General features: G+C 37.7%; 1 protein-coding gene across 3 annotated transcripts; it reads right to left on the bottom strand.

Annotated features, from left to right (window-relative positions):
• Positions 1-1,094: 1,094 nt before the first annotated feature.
• On the bottom strand, positions 1,095-18,660 carry LOC307004271 (uncharacterized protein). Of its 3 annotated transcripts, none has more exons than XR_013798966.1 (13): positions 18,525-18,657; positions 17,928-18,053; positions 17,640-17,813; positions 10,504-10,569; positions 10,261-10,422; positions 9,706-9,837; positions 9,358-9,606; positions 7,770-7,868; positions 6,593-6,777; positions 6,297-6,460; positions 5,132-5,381; positions 1,885-2,047; positions 1,143-1,719 (listed from the first exon to the last, which is right to left on the bottom strand). XR_013798966.1 is itself a non-coding variant. In XM_079623365.1 (13 exons), the coding sequence occupies exons 1-13, from the start codon at positions 18,595-18,597 to the stop codon at positions 1,609-1,611; spliced, it is 1,950 nt and encodes a 649-aa protein (XP_079479491.1). In that variant the 5' UTR covers positions 18,598-18,657; the 3' UTR covers positions 1,144-1,608. The 3 variants fall into 3 exon arrangements, 1 of the variants encoding a protein (XP_079479491.1); XM_079623365.1 differs by having other exon boundaries at positions 1,144-1,719; positions 5,136-5,381; XR_013798965.1 differs by having other exon boundaries at positions 1,095-1,719; positions 5,273-5,381; positions 10,261-10,569; positions 18,525-18,660.
• Between the last annotated feature and the right edge of the window lie 2,055 nt (positions 18,661-20,715).

Here is a 20,715-nt window from a genome sequence, read left to right as displayed (position 1 = left end):
AAAATAATTATTAAGCATGCTACATAAAATATAAAAGCAACAATTATTAATAACACTTACAGGTTGTGATACGGAGGAGGAAGCTGATGCAAATACACTTGGAACTGAACCTTCCTTCAATATCAATCCAAGTTTGATTGCATTTAAAAAGCAATCGTCTTCAAAATGACGCGAACAAAGCACAAGGCTCGGACTACACTTCTGTGGTATAGTGAATTGTAGCCACTTAGTCTTCAAATGCTCCTCCTTGGGCAGATGAAAAAAGTTGGCTTTTGAGCCGCACTTCAGAACACAGCGTCTCGTCGCCATGATATTTTCCCTGGCCTTGGAGCGCAATAAGTGGGCGTATAGTATTCAAATAACTTGACAAGTTGACGTCATCTAGTCAGAGAAAAAGCTTCGGTCTTCTAACGATTCATAAAAATGACTCAGAGTCGACTCTCACTTTTGAAAGACAATAACTTTATATACGGTGCACTTTCATATTTCAAACTTTGCAGGATGTTTTTGTTCACTTCGATCTATGTTACACACTACATGAAAGGTCAATTTCAAAATTCCATAATAGGTGCCCTTTAATGGGTCTTTTATTCCAAATACTGTCTAAATTCTCAACTCCACAAGTGACTGATAATCCAAATGATTGTGGCATAAAATGTGATTTTAATTTTTTTTTTTTTTTATGTAACGTGAATCTGTCTGTTTTATGTCTTTGTCTCTCATTACTGCTTTGTATACTTATTCTAATGGCTGGTGAGCCAAAGACAATTTTCCACCTCGGTGGACAATAAAGATATATTACTAAAATAATTTAGGTTTTCTTTGACTACAACTAGACTAAAATACCGAGACTTTTAGTCGTCTAAAACGTGACTAACACAAAATAGGATAAGGTTGACTAAATATGATAAAAATAAATAAATAAAAATAAACTAAATAAGAGTAAGAAGGTAGCTGACAATATTAACACTAGTTTGCACTTCAATAAAATCCTTTATTTTATTGCGCTCACCTCATACTTCAAACAGATCTGACAAATGTTTGTTGACACCTTTGAGTGGAACACCTCATATCTATCCGTGTAACTTCCTTTTACAAAGACTATTGTTCTTTCTATGTCAGAACTACAAGTTACATTTTAAGAAGAGACCTGTACAGTCTCAGCAATACTGTGTACTACTATGTAAGTGAATTAAATATTTTCGTGCTAATCTAAACACATTAAACTAAAACTCAAGAAAAAAATGACAAAAAAATTATTCATTTCTAAGCAGGTTTATTCAAGGCTTGTCATGAATATTGTATTCCAAGATTACTCCTTTAACAAAGAGAAAGACAGACAAGTAATTATTTAATTTAATTCCATTTATAGTAAGTTTAACCCATATCCACCCGACAACCTAAAATAATTTTGTTTGTATATATTGTTATAGAGAGATTTTAAAATAATACATTTGTAGTGTCTTGATTACATTTAGTAGTCCCTTTTCACCAATCAGATGTAGATGTTTCTACAAAGTGCTTTTAAAACATATTTAAATTATTTTCTTTTTTAAACAAATTATTGAAAGTATTGATTATAAATGCAGGATCTTTCATTTATCAGGGTTACTGAGCTTTCAGACCCATGGAGATCGCTGAAGAGTGGACGAAGTCCAAAGATCTGTGCCTTCTACTTCTAGATCTGTGCCTTCCACTTCTATATCCATGGTCGCACAACTGAAGATGACAGACAAGAAAATAAGTTTAATATCAAATGCATGCTTTCAACAATGCAAAGGCTGTTCAATGAGTTTTCTTTTAGAAAGACCTGTTGAAAAAGGTTTACAATTTGCTTGAATGCTACTTTCAGTAATGCAGTTGAAATTTACTGTCCAAACTTACCAGAGCACATCTGCCATTCTGTACAAGGCAAAGGTGAACCTGACAGTGCAGGAAGAAGTTGTCAGAAATGCCCGAGAAGGTGAACATCCTGAAGGAGAAATGGCTTGTTGTATCAATACCGTTCTGAAGGACTTCCACTGTGGTATCTTCAGGGTTGGCGCATCTAGGAAGGGAGGAGGGTTTTTCAAAGGAAGATAATGAAGGAAAAATTAGAGCATGGCAAAACTTGAATGCATTGTTTAAGATGTACTTGGTCAGCAGGGCTGTTTCTAGGCATAGGTGAACTAGGCGCCAAGTATGAACTATGGTCCATCAACTATGTAACTATGCAAGTAATGCAGGACAAATAATAGTACTGGCATTAACAATTTAACCCCAGGTGAATAGGGGAAAAAAATAACTAATAGATATCAGCATGAAACTTACCCAGTTGATTACTGACATTCAGACAAATATATTTTGTATTACAAGTTTTTAGAATAATTATGTTTAAATATGCACTAATTTGCATATATTTCCAGAAGAGAAATCTGAACATTGGATAAAGCCAGATTCAAAATTCTTGTTTAATTTAGATTACATATTAGAGTCAAAGGTTTTTTTTACAGAGGGGATTTCGGATATCTCTTTTTATCACTCCAATAGCCATAAACAAATAAATATAAAAAAAATCGCCCCCGTTTTTAGGTATAAATCAGAATCTGAATGATATATGAACAAACCCCCTGTAAAAACCTTAAGAATATAGATAGGAATACTGGAAAGTTTGGTGTATATAAGTGCTGCTGAAGTGGAGATTTCTGGCTCAGAGTATAAGGGAAAAAAAACATTTTTAGAAAACGGCCTTTAAAGATTTGTATTGTAAAAATTCATACTTTTTTAGTGGAAACTATTTACAGACACAATATCTGATCAAATCATTAGCAATCAACAATACAAACCACCTAAAACACATCAAAACTTATAACACAGCATCTATGGCCTTCAACTTAACAGAACCCCAGTCAAAAACACACATCTAAATGTCAGAGCGCGTCACGTGATGCATCTGAACCAATCACGTTGTCAGAAATTGACATCAGCCAAATGAGATTTCGCTTTTAGAGTTAAATGTCCCATTGTACTTTCACGATTGGTTGCTGGTAAAAAAGGAAATGACCATATTTGGATTCGACAACATTGTACAGGAGAGAGAGAGAGCTTTCCGACAGGGTGCAGACAGCAATCGCGGGGCGGCGTGATGATTTAGAACACCAACTTTTGTTGAATTTAGGAGATATTTGAATTTAGGAGCAGCATCGGTGGGGGTGTTGGCCCCTTGAGATGGCTCGGCTGCGTTGCCTCCTTCTGGGAGAGTAGCGTTGCCCGAGGCAGATCCAGAAATGTCAGCTATGATGTCTTGGGCCGCCGAGAAGGTCGGGCTGGTGTGGAACCCTCCACCGTGTCCCAAACCGCCTCGGTTGGATGATTGGTATCTCGGGGCAGGCCGAGCTTGTCCTCAGCTTGTCCCTATCTATCTATCTATCTATCTATCTATCTATCTATCTATCTATCTATCTCTCTATCTATTTATTTAAAGCAAGGGCCGCGCCGCCCCCCAGTGCCCGTCTTTCCCGAAGTGCATGAGGAGGTTACAGGCTTGGTACCTCCTCCCCCCTCACTACTGTTGATGAAGGAGCGGCCAAAGGGTACGTGGCTATCCCTCCAGTAGAGCGGTCTGTTGCGATGCAGCTGTGTCCGGCGACCGCTACCTCCTGGAAGGGTAATCCACGTCTTTCCTCCAAGGCTCACAAGGCCTGTGGTCAAGCCTCTTCCTCCCTGCATGCCATGGCATTCCTGCAGGTCATCCAAGGCCAAGGCACTCATGGACATGCACGAGGGTACCCCATGGGTGAACTCTGCACAGCAACCGACCTCACCCTCCAGGCCACGAAGGTTGCGGCATGTGTGGTCGTTCCGGTGATGTCCACACTAGTTGTCTAGGAGCGCCATCTAGGAGCGCCATCTCTGGCTCAACCTGGCCGATATGAGGGAGGCCGACAAGCCTCTGTTTCTGGACTCCGTATTTCCCAGGTTGGCTCTTCAGCGACACTGTGGACAATTTTGCCCTGCAGTTCTCCGCCACCCAGAAGCAGACAAAGGCGATCTGGCACATCCAGATTAAGACGTGGGTTAATAATCTTCTCCCTAGGGATGCACCAGTACCACTTTTTCCAGAATGAGTACGATACCGATACTTCATTTTTGGTGCTCGCCGATAACTGTATTTTCACTGCATTTGTAATTTGTAAATGTATAGGTAGAGAAACCAAAATAAGATAAATCATATTAGTTGGCTTAATTTGTTCATCAAGTATATATTTCCTTCTGTTAAATGCATTGTAAGAGGTTCTGTTACTTTTACTGTTCATTCTATTACTCTGCCATATTTTGAGCTGCTCCAGAAGGGCTCAGTGCTGAGGAATGGCTCAGTGGTTCAAATGTTTAGACACCAGTGAAATATCAATTATTTCCAATTTTAAATATCAATTATTTCCATGATACATGATCAATTATTTGTATGATACTACAACAAAAACTACCAGCCTAATTAAAGTAATAAAGTCAGTAATAAAAAAAGAACGAAAAATTGAACTATAAACAGCACAAATAAATACAATAGAACAAAGAAAGGCTACAAATGAAATAAACAGTGTTTTTTAGGTAGATCTAACAGGTACAGGGGTTGCTACCACAGAAACCGAAAATTCCCGGGACAGCAGCATGTGTCCAAATTTTTATCTTAACCGTTCTACTTCATCAGAAACGATCTGTAAGCAGGGCTTTAAGTGAAATACTGAACTTGTCCTTTAAGCTGCATTTAATAACAATACTTAGAGTTTAAAAAAAGACAATTGCTCATGGTTCAGACATGTTAATGTTGTGAATAGTAATTCATTGGTAATTATTTCAAATTGGTTATAGTCATTAATAGGCTAAGGAGGCTAATCTCAATCTGTGATCTGTGAATAAGGAACTATTTCAGCCCTAAATTCACTATAACTTGATGACTAGTTTATCTTGTTTCCATATTAGTTAATAGCACTATCTAAAGTGTTAATGTAGTACTAATTTCTACAGCATTACTTCCTGGATAGTTACCAAATTAATGATGACCATTATTTTTTAAGGGTTATTTAATTTGGTTGTATTCACTTTCTGAGATTGCAACAAATTTAATCATATAACAGTTTAAACATCAAGACACTCCCTCTCCGATAATCAGATCCCAGCGAACATGATATTCGGCATCATTAACAGGCGTGGCCCAGCAGTTGTCCAGGACTGTTGCGATTTGGTTTCTATCCACTCCTTCCACCTCAACAGCCACATATATCTGCTGGTTCACCTGCATTTGCACCTCCCCGTCATATGGGCTAGTAAACTCTGCATCATGGTAGGGAATCATGCGGATCTGGTACGTGCCCTGGCCAGCAGGAAGTTCCTCACTTATCACACTGTAGGCAAAAACATAAAAATAACAGCACCCATAACCTAAGTCAATTGTAATGGTGATAGCTCATGCCTTATGACACTCAAACCTCCAGCCTTTCAGTTATCAGCCTAAGGCAGCAAACCTGCTTTATAACCACTGTAACCCGTTTCAACACTTTTAACTATTTACACTTTTGTGGATCAGGTGAAGTTCTAAATTAGATTGATTTTATTAACAAAACTGATTTTATTAATTTGAGTATATAATAAGCAGTCTAAAAGACAGACATGTTAAACATTAGAAAGTGAATGCAGTCAATACAATTTGGCAAAACACGGTGATTTATCAAAATCACAGTCCTCGTTTGCCACGATCACTGCAATTAAAAAAACGGTACAGTACCTTTTACAGTAGTTATTAATCTTTAACGTTGTTAATAAAAATACAACTGTTAATTCTTGGTTCATGTTAATTCAGGTCCATTTAATAACATAAATAGATACAACTTTTGATTTGAATAATGTATTAGTAAATGTTGAAATGAACAGGAAGATTAATAAATGCATTAGAAGTATGTGTCATTGTTAGTTTGTGTTAAGCAATGTAGTTAACTAATGTTAACAAATGGAACCTTAATATGAGGCAATGTGAGTGTGAGGCAAAATGTAAAGCGCTTTGGTGGCCATTGGGTCTGTGAAAGCGCTATATAAATGCAGTCCATTTACCATTTAATATAAAGTGTTACCTAAAAAAAACTATAGATTGTCTGAATACTACAAAAATCCCTTTAGGACAAGTCGTTTCAATTGGCAGTTCAATTCTCCAAGTGTTTGCCAAGTTAACGATTAAATTGCATACATGAAATCTGACAACAACTGTCTCATGTCTCGAATCATGACAGAAAACATGTTATTTGGAAGATATTGAGAACCCTTACCCGCCTTCGGCTCGGAAACCCACGGGCAAAGATATGGTCTGGATCAGAGGGTACGCACAAGAAAATGTGATGTTCATCCATATCTCTCTTGAAATTATTCTGTGGTCAGTGTCCGTCGGGTTAGACTGAATGGAGTTTTGGTAGATGAAGTGAGTCCTGTTGCTCTATGAGGAGGTAAACAAATGTAAATCTCAAGCTAAGGGACAACTTACTAATCATTACACACACAGGACTGTATGTATTGATACACTTCATTAAAAGCTCTAGTGATGAAGCGGAAATGGAAAGATCATTACCATCAGAGTGGTACCACATTTGTGGCCTTCATTGTCAAAATAAAACAGAAGTCTGCCATCCTCAAGGGTTCCAGTGCAGCTTGGGTCATTTAGGTGCAGGTGCTCAGGATAAAAACCAGATTCAAAGAGCTGGCAGCGGGATAGAGATATGAAGCCGGTGCTGCTGGCACAAGACTCCACAGCATCTGAGCAGAGAAAGGATTTCAAAGATTATATGTATATATTGAGTGTGTGTGTGTGGTTTAAAATTTAATTTGAGATAAATTGATTTAGGTAGCAATTTTATTGTGAAATTTTTCTATTGCGAAAGTTGATTGCATTACAGTTATCTGTGTTGGTTTATCACTAGCAGTTCATGCCTAATTTTGCCTCTACTGCAGCACTCTTAAAGGAGTCATGACATGTAATTTTCACTTTTCCACGAGAATCAATGTATGTTATGATTGCCTAACGATTATACACTGGCCGGGAAGCTGATATTTAAAAGTGAAGCGTTTGTTTACTCCTGGGTTCGTAAACCAGCCCACGTGCACGCGCACTCAAACACGAGATTTTAATTTTAATTTTTTAATTCCGGATATACCATATATGGACACGCAGACCTATGCTGCAGGAAGCCCGCCCTGCCCCTCTCCCCCTCATATTCAGTCACGAAACATGCAGAAACGTAGTGCACACGTGAGTTGCTCTGTTGTTGACTGCCAGAATCAACATGTAAATGTGTTTTCTCTCCCAATAACGGACCAAGCTGTCAGGGACCAGTGGATTAAATTCCTTTTTAATGACGCGGTTCCTACAACCCTTCCCACTGGCTTAACGTTAGGTGTCTGCTAATCATTTTACGCCGGAATCGTTCACAAATTTGAATGTCTAAAAAACCACAACGTGAAACAAGGCAAAAACACCACATGATAGCAAACATTGAGCTTGATAACCACTGTAAGCTGATAAAAAAAGTAGACTACATCTCCGTTAATGTAATCTACATTAAATAAAAGGTATAATTATATATATAAATGGTTTATTTTTTATTATATAACTAACAATAGTTAAATATCAAACAGTTCATTAGAATGAGAGCAAATAGTTGTGTAAGACTGAAACTGTGACTTAAATGAATGAAAAACATTTTTTAATGATGAATGTATGAATACACATCAAGTGTGAGAGCACTTACCAAAGTTTTCAGGATTTGGTCTTTGTCCTTCCAAACAACAACATCCATAGACACCACCTCTCTCCTGGCAAGCCTCATTTTCAGTGCAAGTACTACAAACTAAAACAAACAAGAAGAAGACCATTGCACAAAAGGACATGGAAGCATGCAGTGATTTGGATCTTGACCTATCCATACGTGTTAAAGTATATCAATAAATCAGAATGGCTTAGGTATATAGATATTGTATTTACACATTGAAAACAGTTAAAGGGCACCTATTATGGAATTTTGAAATGTACCTTTCATGTAGTGTGTAACATAAGTGAACAAAAACATCCTGCAAAGTTTGAAATATGAAAGTGCACCGTATATAAAGTTATTGTCTTTCAAAAGTAAGAGTCGACTCTGAGTCATTTTTATGAATCGTTAGAAGACCGAAGCTTTTTCTCTGACTAGATGACGTCAACTTGTCAAGTTATTTGAATATGATACGCCCACTTATTGCGCTCCAAGGCCAGCAGGGAAACATCATGGCGACGAGACGCTGTGTTCTGAAGTGCGACTCAAAAGCCAACTTTTTTCATCTGCCCAAGGAGGAGCATTTGAAGACTAAGTGGCTACAATTCATATATACAACTATACCACAGAAGTGTAGTCCGAGCCTTGTGCTTTGTTCGCGCCATTTTGAAGACGATTGCTTTACCAACTTAAATGCAATCAAACTTGGATTCGCTGATATTGAAGGAAGGTTCAGTTCCAAGTGTATTTGCATCAGCTTCCTCCTCCGTATCACAACCTGTAAGTGTTATTAATAATTTATGCTTTTATATTTTATGTAGCATGCTTAATAATTATTTTGTTTGTTGTGTAAGCACCGTTTAGCTTCTAGGTCTTCAATGACAATTGTATTGAGATATGTGAAGTGTTTGTCGTTGTTTTCGGAGTTGTCTAAAGAATAGAGTAATACCTCGTAGTAACGTAACTGCATTTTTTTTTTTTGTAAAAACGTTATGTTTATGCATCGGGCTAATGCAAACAAAGACTGATTGTGCTTTTACAATATGAACTCTGGGCTATGCTCGCTAACATAACATTAAATTCTTTATCTTATTTTTCGTTTTTTACTACAAACTATAAAGCAGTGGACTATAATCATTATTATAACACAATTTAATTGATAAAAGCATCATTGTACTCTGTGTTAAAAATAAGTATTATCTTTGTAAACACTGCTGGGTCATCTGACCAATCAACGCAGATTAGCGTCGCGCAGAGGAGGGGTTTGGAAAAATGAGTCGTTGAACGAATCATTTGGGAGTCGGTGAGCAAATCAGGTAAAAATAAATGCATATTATACGACAATAAAAGTGTTTTTTGTCATTGCATGCATGTAAAACTGTTGTTGGGGACTCCCAGAACAACATTAGGGACATTTTAAATGTCATAATAGGTGCCTTTTAAAATTGTCAAAAGAATGGCAAATAGCACCACTGTTGGTTTCCTAACCTAGAATATGCCATCTCACATAAAATCATGTGGTAACAAGCATAGATACACAATGTGGTACACAGCCAATTTAAATTATTCAAATAGTTAAGATAGTCACCTGATGGTGAGGCTATTGATGAAGATGTTGGAGATGTTGTTGACTGTGAGGATGATGATGGTGCTGAGGTTTGTGAAGATAGAGTAACTGGCAAAGAAGATGATGAGGATGACAAAGTTGGTGAGTCTGTTGTCGTCCATGTTGAGGATGGTGATGTTGGTGAGTCTGGTGTCGTCCATGTTGAGGATGGTGATGTTGGTGAGTCTGGTGTCGTCCATGTTGAGGATGGTGATGAAGGCTGGGAATGTGCTGATGATGGTAAGAATGAGGAAGATGATTATTAATACTTTAAAAAATGTATTAAGACTTCTTGGATGGATGTTTTGTGTTGAGACTATTACGTCTTACGTTGAATGCACGTCTGCTGGTAGTCAGGACAGCAGTCACCGATTAGGATGCAAACCTCATCACAGAAACACCCACGGTAGCATTCGTTATTATGTCCAGGACAGCAGAGCACTGTGGGTACTGAACACTGGCCTGAAAGACATAAGACACCGATAGAGAAAATAAAGAGTTCTGTGCAACTCTTAAAATGATCATGACAATACAAATAACAGCAATACTTGGTGATGCAAATGTACTGCATATAAATAGAAATATGCACAGCTTTGGCAAAAGTTCTGTTCTGTATAAGGGGTCTGTTGTTTATTCAACTACTTTTCTTTTTCCTAATTCTTCCCCCGGTACTAGTGTTGTTGTTGTTGTTTTTTTTACTTATGGCAAAAGTTTGATCATAGTCGCATTTTATTTTGGCTTTAAAATGCACACACCAATGCCGTTGTACATTTTGTCAATCCCTTAAGAATCTGCCCTCTAGTGGTTAAATCATGTGGTAACAAGCTTACATACACAATGCGGGAAACAGCCAATTTAAATTATTAAAATAGTTAAAATAGTCACCTGATGGTGAGGCTATTGATAATGGAGAGGTTGTTGACTGTGAGGATGATGATGGTGCTGAGGTTTGTGAAGATAGAGTAACTGGCAATGAGGATGATGAGGATGAAGTAACTGGCAATGAGGATGATGAGGATAAAGTAACTGGCAATGAGGATGATGAGGATGAAATAACTGGCAATGAGGATGAAGTAACTGGCAATGAGGATGATGAGGATGAAGTAACTGGCAATGAAGATGATGAGGGTGACAAAGCTGGTGAGTCTGGTGTTGTCCATGTTGATGATGGTAATGATGAAGGTTGTAAATTCGCTGATGATGGTAAGGATTGAAGATATAGAATTAGTTTCTGTGACATTAAAGTCTTGCTAAAAAAATGTTTAGCACTACATTTATTAAGATTTCTTGGATACATTTTTGTGTTTACAGTATTTAGACTTTTATTGAATGCATGTCAGGACAGCAGTCACCAATTTATGATGCAAACCTCATCACAAAATAAATATAGAACATCTTTTGACAGATTTTAAGTCAGAGCTTTGGCATCTTCACTTACATTAATAATCATTTCCACTTTGTATGATTTATTTATTTTTAAATGTCACCACAAGGTAAAAAAATGACTGGTATTACTATCCTTGTGGGGACATTTGTCCTCACAACGTAGGGTTTACCAGGTACACCAACGGTGGATTCATAAAGTAAGGGCCTTTAATTTATTTTCCTAAATTTTATTTTGCGGCCAATTTTCTGCTAAAATTATTTCAATTATTTCTTTTTCACATCAATCTACACTCCACATCCTATGGTGATGAAGTAAAACCAGATTTGAGATAACTTTGTAAATTTAGTCCAAAAAATAAAAATAAAAACCGGAAATATCACAATGACCTTACTATTCAGACCCTTTGGTATGGTAGTGGAAATTTTAAATTTTAAATTTAGTGCAACACTTAAACTTGAGTAAATATAATTGATTGGACATGATTTGGAAATGCACACTATTGTCTATACAAGGTCTAACAAAAATTAAGCCATGAGGTAAAAGGAACTACCAGAGACAGGATTGTGTTGAGGTACAGATGTGGGGTAGACTACAAAAATGCTGCTGCATTCAGGGGTGGTTCTAGGGTAAGCGGATATTCAGACCAAGGAATGCATTAAAGGGGGAGGGGGGGGGGGGGGGTAAAATGCCATTTTCACAAGATGTAAAATAAATCTCTGATGTCCCCAGAGTGTGTGTGTGTGAAGTTTTAGCACAAAATACCCCAGATATTTCTATATAGCATGTTAAAGTTGTCACTTTTTAAAGATTTTCAAAAACGCACCGTTTTGTGCCTGGCCCTTTAAATGCAAATGAGCTGCACAGAGGGCGGGGTTTCAAGAGCTTGCATGTGTGTTAGCAGCTGCAATTACATCACGCAGACGCACTAAAATGACAGAAACTGTTCTGTCTTTAATGTTAAAACGGAGTCAGACAAAGATGGAGAGACTCAAGAAGAAGTGACAACATGTAGAAGCAACAGGACGTCTCTGAATGGTTAGTTGATGAATTTATGTTGCTGATGTGGAGTTAACTATCTTCAATTAGCATATTCTGTCATGCTAATCTATAAATCGCTCGTATAGGAACTGTTGTGAGATGCACACAGAGTGACTTTCTATTACATGTGAAAAGACGGATGCTAAAGTTTGAGCTGACTCACAAATGTGCTCGACTACAACAACTTTTCCTCTTCTCAACATGGACTGCGTGTTCCCGGGGGCGGGGTTTACCGTATCTTCCGGACTATAAGTCACACTTTTTCATAGTTTTGGCTTATATATCAAAATGAATTCATTCTGTCTGAGATGAACCAAGAGAAAACATTACCGTCTACAGCCGCGAGAGGGCGCTCTAGTTGGCGGAGTTGTTCAGAAGCGACACTGAGGAAGAATTCAGTGTATTCGGTGTTGTGGAATGAGATTGCGGGAGCTTAGTGAACTTGCTTACCGGTAACTTGTTGGACTCGCTGGCTTTTGCTAATTTAGCCCAGGGGTTTTCAAAGTGTGGGGCGCGCCTCCCCAGGGGGCGCCAGAGCATACCAGGAGGTGCGGCGAGTGGTCAAGTCATCTTCATTTATATAGCGCTTTTAACAATGTAGCAGAGTGGTACAAATTATAGCCTAAATATAATAATAATTCATTAGTTTAAATTAATAAATGTAAAAAGTTAAATTGTTATTATTCTTAAAATAATTCCTCATTTACACTGCAGAACTTGATGCCCAATTCTGATTTGTTACCTTTATCTGATTTTTTGACCGTCCGAACACGTTCTTTCAATTGTATCCGATTCATGTTACACTTGCCATCTGAAACATCGCGCATGCTTAAAGGGTTAAATTCTCTTGCACAGATGGACGACTGCAAAATATGCTTGATGCTAGCTCTGCGATATGCAAAGTTTGCCAAATATTACCATGATTTTGAGGTGGAGGAGGACGAAAAGTGCCACCATTGCAGCCTGCATATGGGCTATAGCTCTGCATTTAATACTGTAATTCCCTGCAAACTGACCAAAAAACTCGCCTGAGCTAGGTCTGAGCCCAATGCTGTGTAATTGAATTCAAGATGTCCTGACAGAGCACTCCCAGGTAGTGAGACTAGGCCCCTATACATCTTCCACTATCACTCTGAGCACTGGCACACCACAGGGGTGTGACCAAGAAGAAGAAGCTCATTATTGACTTTGGGAGATCCCAGGATGGGAATTATGCTCTAGTCTTCATTAATGGAGAGAGGGTGGAGAGGGTCCCCAGCATCCGTTTCCTGGGCATTTACATGACATACTGCATTACAACGTGGTATCTCAGTTGCACTGTAGCGGACAGGAGGGCACTTTAACGTGTCATCTCCGACGCACAAAGGATTATCGGTACTCACCTACCAGCGCTGGAGCATACAGCACAAGATGTCTCAGAAGAGTAAAAAGTATCTGTGAGGACTATACAAACCCAGGTTTGTGAACTGCTACCATCAGGTAGACAACCAGATTTAAGGACAGATTTTTCCCTAGAGCTGTGAAAGATGTAAATCAATACCAGAATTTACAATACAACTAATCATCCACATATCTGCTAATGCATCCTTTTTACATGCATATTATAGCACATAACAGTGAACATTATTTATTATATTCAATTCAATTCAAATTTATTTGTATAGCGCTTTTCACAATACATATTGTTTCAAAGCAGCTTTACAGAAAATGCATTTCAGAAATGTACATACGCGGGCATCAACACGATCAACACACATCCAAGATGATACAGCGTGAGCAGTTGCTAGCTAGCTTTTTAAAAACTGTCTATTTACATCTATTGTGTGAAATGGGGGGAGAGACGGACGAGGAGGATAACACAACAAAATCGGATGAGCCACCAGTGTCAAAGAAAATACTATTTACAACCTACAACTCAAGACCCCAAAAAATAATAATAATCTGAGTGTCCCGGTTTTTCACAAATCAAAGGTGGCAACCCTATATAGCCCGACCGATGCGGACTTTCAAATATCAAATGAAAGCCTATGTCTAAAGGGCGTGTACAAGTTTAGTAGGGGCTACATTCTTGCAAGTAAATATATAAGATGTACAAAATCATATTTTAGGATACCTAACATGTCTGTGATATTTGTTTATTTGTCTTGCCTCAAGCTATAATGCAAATCGATTTGTAAAATTTGCAGATAGTAGCTTGATATTATAATATTGACGATATATGCAGGGGTGCACATAACTTTTTCAGTGAGTTACTCAGGTGAGTACCAGGAGATGGTGTTTGGTACTCACCCCATATGTAGCGTGGCCACAGCTGTCAATCATGACGTCACATTCCCGTTTTTATAGCATAAAATAACTAACTAAAACCAAACTAATTTAACACTTAAATTTACATCAGCGTGAAAAAAAAACCTGACCTAAAATGATAAAAAACACCTTTGGAAAATTTTTATTTAAAGTATTATTTGATTGTTCAGATATATTTATTTGTATAAATTAAATATAATGAATCCTTATCAAAGATATTAAAGAGCAGTGAATTTTCTCTTTTTATTTTGTTGTTTGATCAATATTAAGTGTACAGAAGGTATTAGGTTTATTACGCACTGTCACTTTAAGACCGAGTGTGCAGATCAAATTGCACTGATGCACTGTACATACTGTAAAGACATAACCGACTGTGTTTACGTGAATACTCTCCAAAACTGACATTTAGACATAATGTTGTCTGTATTTGTCCATTCACACGCGAAAGAGAGCTCAATTCAGTCCTTGCGCGCAGCGCGCTGTCTGCAGAACTGCACGCTTCTGGTCGCGCGCCCTCTTGTGTGTCTCTGTGTGTGTTCGCACAGAAAAACATACCGAATAAAGCTCTCGTCGTCACTCTTATTCAGATCTATCCATATCTGCTCTTCTCTTTATCCCAGACGTTTAAATTTTTTAACGATTTGAGACATGCATCAAGCGTGAGCCGCCGGGTAGATCAGCACATTACAATTCAAATGTGCGCATCTTCCACAAACGCAAATCAGTTCTGACTGGATCTCTTCCCCAATCGTCCCTCCCTAATTTCCGTCTAGTTTTTATTCGTTGACGTGGTCGTCATTTAAAACTGGGTTTTATTTAGTTTTCGTCAGTGAAAAAATTATATTAACACTGCCTAGGTTGCATTTTGGCGACAGTTACCCTTAAAGTACGCAAAGGCGCGCAGTAACACAAGTGGCATTACGCATTCCTGATTTTTGTCGCGCATGCGTACTTGCGTACCAGTTATGTGCACCCCTGGATATATGGTTATTATATCTACCACTCAAACATTGCATTGAAGTATCATATAGATTCAGTAAAACGGTAACCAATAGACTAGGCTACTATAATGACGCTGGCTTGTAAACGTGAGCATCGCGATCATTTGTCGTTTGAAAAAAAATAAAACCCATGAAATTATATTCATATCATGACATGCTGAAATATATGCCACTGTACCTTTGATGAAGACATTTCACACGCGACGCAAGCAGAACACCTGCATGTGAACTCCTCCTACAGTGTTCTGGGCTATCATGGTTGTCAACAAATGCACGTGCATGTACAGTAGGATGACAGAGTTTACGACAGTAGTAGAGGATTATACTGTTTCCCAACTCTAGGGGGACCCCGAGAGCAAAAGTTACCTGGTGTTACTTTAACAAACAGTCAGTAAAAATATAAAAACGAATAAACAACTGATAATAGTACAAATAAATACAACAAAGATATAGATACAAACCGTGCTTTAAGTAGGCTACTGTTAGTTTTTTCCCCTGTTGTTTGATTACAATTAACAGGAGCATATCCTGTTCCATATCCTAGTGAAAATAATGCATTACAGCTTTAAATAAATTAGGGATAATTCAATTAGATTAATAATGTTATTTGTTTTTGTGGTAAAAAAAAAATATTTTGCGATTATTTTGCTGTGAAATTACGAATTATGGACGATCGCAAAAAATATTGACATTTTGTTGATTATGCGTTGCATTCAGCAATCACAGAATCGCGAAAAACTGGAGGGACTGTATACAACAGCAGCAAGTAGAATACCATATTTAGCTTGAAACCTCCAACGTCACCTCCATTATTTGTTTACATGTTTTACATTTTCTTGACTTAAATGACTTTAACATATACAAATTGGAGGATAAAGGGTTTTGACAAGTAAGGGATAATGTACATCCAGCCGGTTGTTATTTCAGAATAAACCCTGACAGGGTGATGAGGACCCCAACGCGAAGCAGAGGGATCTTGCATCAGCCTGAAGGGGGTTTATTCTGAGATAACAACTGGCTGGATGTACATTATCCAGCTTATTACACGGCTACTTGCCACATAAGTAAATAATTAGACACGAAAATTTTATCTGAGTTAAAATATTTTATTAGGTCTTTAAACGCAAAGCTTCCGCGGAGATTTAAAGGATACAGTATATATAGTCATACCACTTATTACACAGAATTTCACCACATAAGTAATTATGGGGATAAGAGATATTGATTTCAGGTTAAACTGTTTTAAAATCGTACCTGTTTGTTATACTATAATCCAACAGTGTACAAAACAATCGTCACAAAATGGCAGCAGCTGCGTTTGTATGAAACAAGAGAGAGTGAGTCCATGATACTGGATGGCATAATTAAATAACTGGACACAAAATATTGATTTTTCATATTTTATTAGCTCACCAAAAGCAAAAAAAGATTTTTTTCCCCTAGTGAGCATATAGCGCTGCTGACTTCAGTAACCTGGATGAGCCTGTGTTTCTGTTTTGAGCGGTTGTTATCTGGGAATAGCGTATCGCTGGATGGCATGATTGACCAATCAGAATCAAGTATTCCACAGAGCCGCGTAATAATGACAATTATACTACACAAAAGTATGGTAGTCAAAGCTAGGTCAAAGATTGACATGATAAAAAATATATATTGAATGTTATCCGTGTAATATTTAATCTGCAATAACAATGAGGACTTTTATAAAGATCCTTTGGTCATTAACTTTTAAATGCATTATTATGTATTAATTTGAGGAGAGTGTGTACCCCGCATGAAAGACCCGTGCTTCTGCATTTCTCTCCGATATGGTAGGAAATGAAATAAATTTAAATGTGGAAGATTTTATCTTTGACAAGATGATTGACAGGTCAGTTTACGTGACAGGATGCGACAAAGAGCAATTGTATGACATGATAGTATCATGTAGTAGTCCCAAAGCTTTTCTACTTTTTGCAACACACTCAAAAGTATCTACGTTTAAAAAGTACATACTTTTAGGGTGTAGTATAAGTATGTGAATTGAGACGTTGAGGGGTGATTCATGTATGCCAGTGGGCTGCAGCATGTATTGCTCACAGCAGCGTGTCATGTATGTATTGGCAGGAGCAAGTCCCGTATTTATTAACTTATTAACATTTGTCATATCCATTATTGTGCCAAACAATCCGAGAGTTGTCATGACAGAAATAGAAACAAGCACAGCTTTGAGAAAAGTTCTGTTTAATGATTATGTTGTGTTTAGGTTTTTCACCTTTCTTTCCTGTTTCCGAACTCTTTCCCTGTACTAGTCCATACCATAATTATGGCAAACGTTTAGTCATCATTGCATCTTATTTTGACTTTAACATGCACATACCAATGCAGTTGCACATTTTGTAATCTCTTAAGATGTTCTGCCCTCTTTTGGTTAAATAGCACCTAGCCTAGAATATGCCATCTCACATAAAAATCATGTGGTAACAAGCTTACATGCACAATGTGGTATACAGCCAATATAAATGAATTATTGAAATAGTTAAAATAGTCACCTGATGGTGAGGCTATTGATGAAGATGTTGGAGATGTTGTTGACTGTGAGGATGATGATGGTGCTGAGGTTTGTGAAGATAGAGTAACTGGCAATGAAGATGATGAGGATGACAAAGTTGGTGAGTCTGGTGTCATCCATGTTGGTGATGGTGGTGATGAAGGCTGTGAATGTGCTGATGATTGTAAAATGAGGAAGATGATGTTAAATTAGATTCTGTGGCATTAAAGTGGTGTAATTTTTAACATTTCTTGAATGGATGTTTTGTGTTGAGAGTATTAAATCTTACGGCACGTCTGCTGGTAGTCAGGACAGCAGTCACCGATTGTGATGCAAGCCTCATCACAGTAACACCCACGGGAACATCCGTTATTCTGTCCAGCACAGCAGAGCACTGGGGGTCCTGAACACTGGGCTGAAAGACATAAGACCCAAAGAGTGTGCAGATCTTAAAATTATAAAGACATGACAATATAACTGCAATACTTGGTGATCCAAATATACACTATATATAAATAGAAAACATATTTTGACAGATTTTAAGACAACTTCATAGCTTAGGCAAAATGTATTCCCTTAACATTGTAAATTGTTTACACACACACACACACACACACACACACACACACACACGGATCCACCAATTATGGTTTGATTTCGAAACAAATTTTATAAAGACATTAAACAGAAAAGAAAGAACTAAGTTAACTTCATCCAAATGTAATGTTACATCATGCTTCATGTAGTTAGGTAAAGCCTTGAATCAAAATGAAGTAGTATTGAATATTTAATGTTATTCTGTAGCCAAAGGATTTGTGTGTTAATGGCAAAAATAAATAAATAATAAAGTAGTAATAGTAATAATAGTAAGTGTTGTCTGACTTACCTGAAGCCATGTTCCTGTTTCTTTGGTTCAGGAGCAGTAAGAAAAGGCAGATGTGGACAACTAAAACCTTCATCCTGGTCTAGGTATGTGTCTAACTCAATTCACTTGATTCTCACTTCACAATCTAGAGAAGTATGAGATGGAGTGTGTGTGAGAGAGAGTTTATATAGGTGGGGAAAATTGGGCTGAATATATAACATTCTTAGTTTTGAAAGGCTGCATAAAGTTACGCACATTCCTCTCGCCACGTATGATTTGATGTGTCAAAGTGGCATTTGGGTCATTCCTGGCATGCGGTGACTTTCCTGTCCCAATTATTTATTTCCTCATATTTTCTCTAAAATGAGTCACATATTTATAATAAATGGCTTAAATTGTAGATTTAAATATTCTTTACCATTGTGTATTGTATTGTATTGTATTTTTTTTTATTTCAAGCATACAATGAAAAAGTGTAGAGTATGTACAACATAAGACAATAAGGCAAGGCAAGGCAAGTTTATTTATATAGCACATTTCATACACAATGGTAATTCAAAGTGCTTTACATAGAAGAAATTAAAATAATCAAAAGAAATGAGAATAATTAAAACAGTTTAGAATAAAAAATTAAATAAAATACAGTCGGACGCACAGTGGCACAGTGCTCATTCAGTAAATGCTAAGCTAAACAGATGTGTTTTGAGTCTGGATTTGAATGTGGCTACTGTAGGAGCACACCTGATCTCTTCTGGAAGCTGGTTCCAGCTGCGGCTGGCATAATAGCTAAAAGCGGACTCTCCTTGCTTTGAGTGAACCCTTGGTATTTCTAGTTGATGTGATCCTAATGATCTGAGTGATCTGTTGGGTTTATATTCAGTGAGCATATCTGCAATGTATTTAGGTCCTAGGCCATTAAATGATTTATATACCATTAATAATACTTTAAAATCAATCCTAAATGTGACTGGAAGCCAGTGTAAAGACCTGAGGACTGGTGTGATGTGATCATATTTTCTGGTTCTGCTCAGGATCCTGGCGGCAGCGTTCTGTACGAGCTGCAACTGTCTTATGGTCTTTTTGGGAAGGCCAGTAAGAAGTCCATTACAATAATCCACCCTGCTGGTGATGAAAGCATGCACAAGTTTTTCTAAGTCCTGACTGGAAACAAAGCCTCTAATTCTTGCAATATTTTTCAGATGATAGTATGCCGATTTAGTTATTGATTTGACATGACTACTGAAGCTAAGGTCTGACTCTAGAGACACACCAAGATTCCTGACTTGATTTTTAGTTGTTTGACCTCTGGAGTGAAGGTATGCGTTCACCTTGAGAACTTCATCTTTGTTTCCAAACGCAATGACTTCAGTTTTGTCTTTGTTTAACTGAAGAAAGTTTTGGCACATCCAACTGTTGACTTCATCAATGCATTGGAACAGGGAGTCAATGGGGCTGTAATCGTTTGGCGATAGGGCTAAGTAGATCTGTGTGTCGTCTGCATAGCTGTGGTAAGAGATTTGGTTCTTTCTCATTATTTGGCTCATTGGGAGCATGTACAGGTTGAATAGGAGTGGCGCAAGAATTGAGCCTTGAGGAACTCCGCATGTCATGGATGTCCACTCAGACTTATGGTCTCCTATACTCACATAATAACCTCTCGCTTCTAAGTATGACCTGAACCATTTTAGGACTATCCCAGAAAGCCCCACCCAGTTCTCCAGCCTGTCAAGAAGTATGTTGTGATTGACAGTGTCAAAAGCAGCACTGAGGTCGAGTAGTACCAACACTGATAATTTGCCTGTATCAGTATTTAAGCGAATATCGTTAATTATCTTTATGAGCGCTGTCTCTGTGCTGTGATGCGATCGGAAACCAGATTGAAAATTGTCAAAGTATCCGTTTGAGCTTAAGAATTTGTTCAGCTGATTGAAAACAACTTTTTCAATGATCTTGCCAATGAAAGGAAGATTTGAGATCGGTCTATAATTGCTTAATATAGTCTTATCAAGATTCCTCTTTTTTAGGAGGGGTTTGACAACTGCAGTTTTCAGGGAGTTTGGAAAACTCCCAGAGAGAAGCGAGGCATTTACCACTTCTAGGAGATCTGCTTCTAAGCTGTTTAACACACTTTTGAAGAAAGATGTGGGTAGAGCGTCAAGGGCGCAGGTTGATGTTTTAAGGTGCTGTACGGTTTCTTCCAAAATTTTGCCAT

The sequence above is a fragment of the Phoxinus phoxinus genome (assembly GCF_949152265.1).
Source record: "Phoxinus phoxinus genome assembly, chromosome: 9".
Classification (NCBI taxonomy): domain Eukaryota; kingdom Metazoa; phylum Chordata; class Actinopteri; order Cypriniformes; family Leuciscidae; genus Phoxinus; species Phoxinus phoxinus.
This window is presented reverse-complemented; position numbering and strand designations above follow the sequence as displayed.

Excerpts from the sequence above, each read along its gene's own strand:
- LOC307004271 (XM_079623365.1), bottom strand. The coding sequence starts at position 18,597 with ATGAAGGTTTTAGTTGTCCACATCTGCCTTTTCTTACTGCTCCTGAAC. Across the intron at positions 10,423-10,503 it reads AGACTCACCAGCTTTGTCAC|CCTCATCATCCTCATTGCCA; the intron begins CCTCATCATCTT and ends CAGTTATTTCAT. Across the intron at positions 9,607-9,705 it reads CCAGCAGACGTGCATTCAAC|CACATTCCCAGCCTTCATCA; the intron begins GTAAGACGTAAT and ends TACCATCATCAG.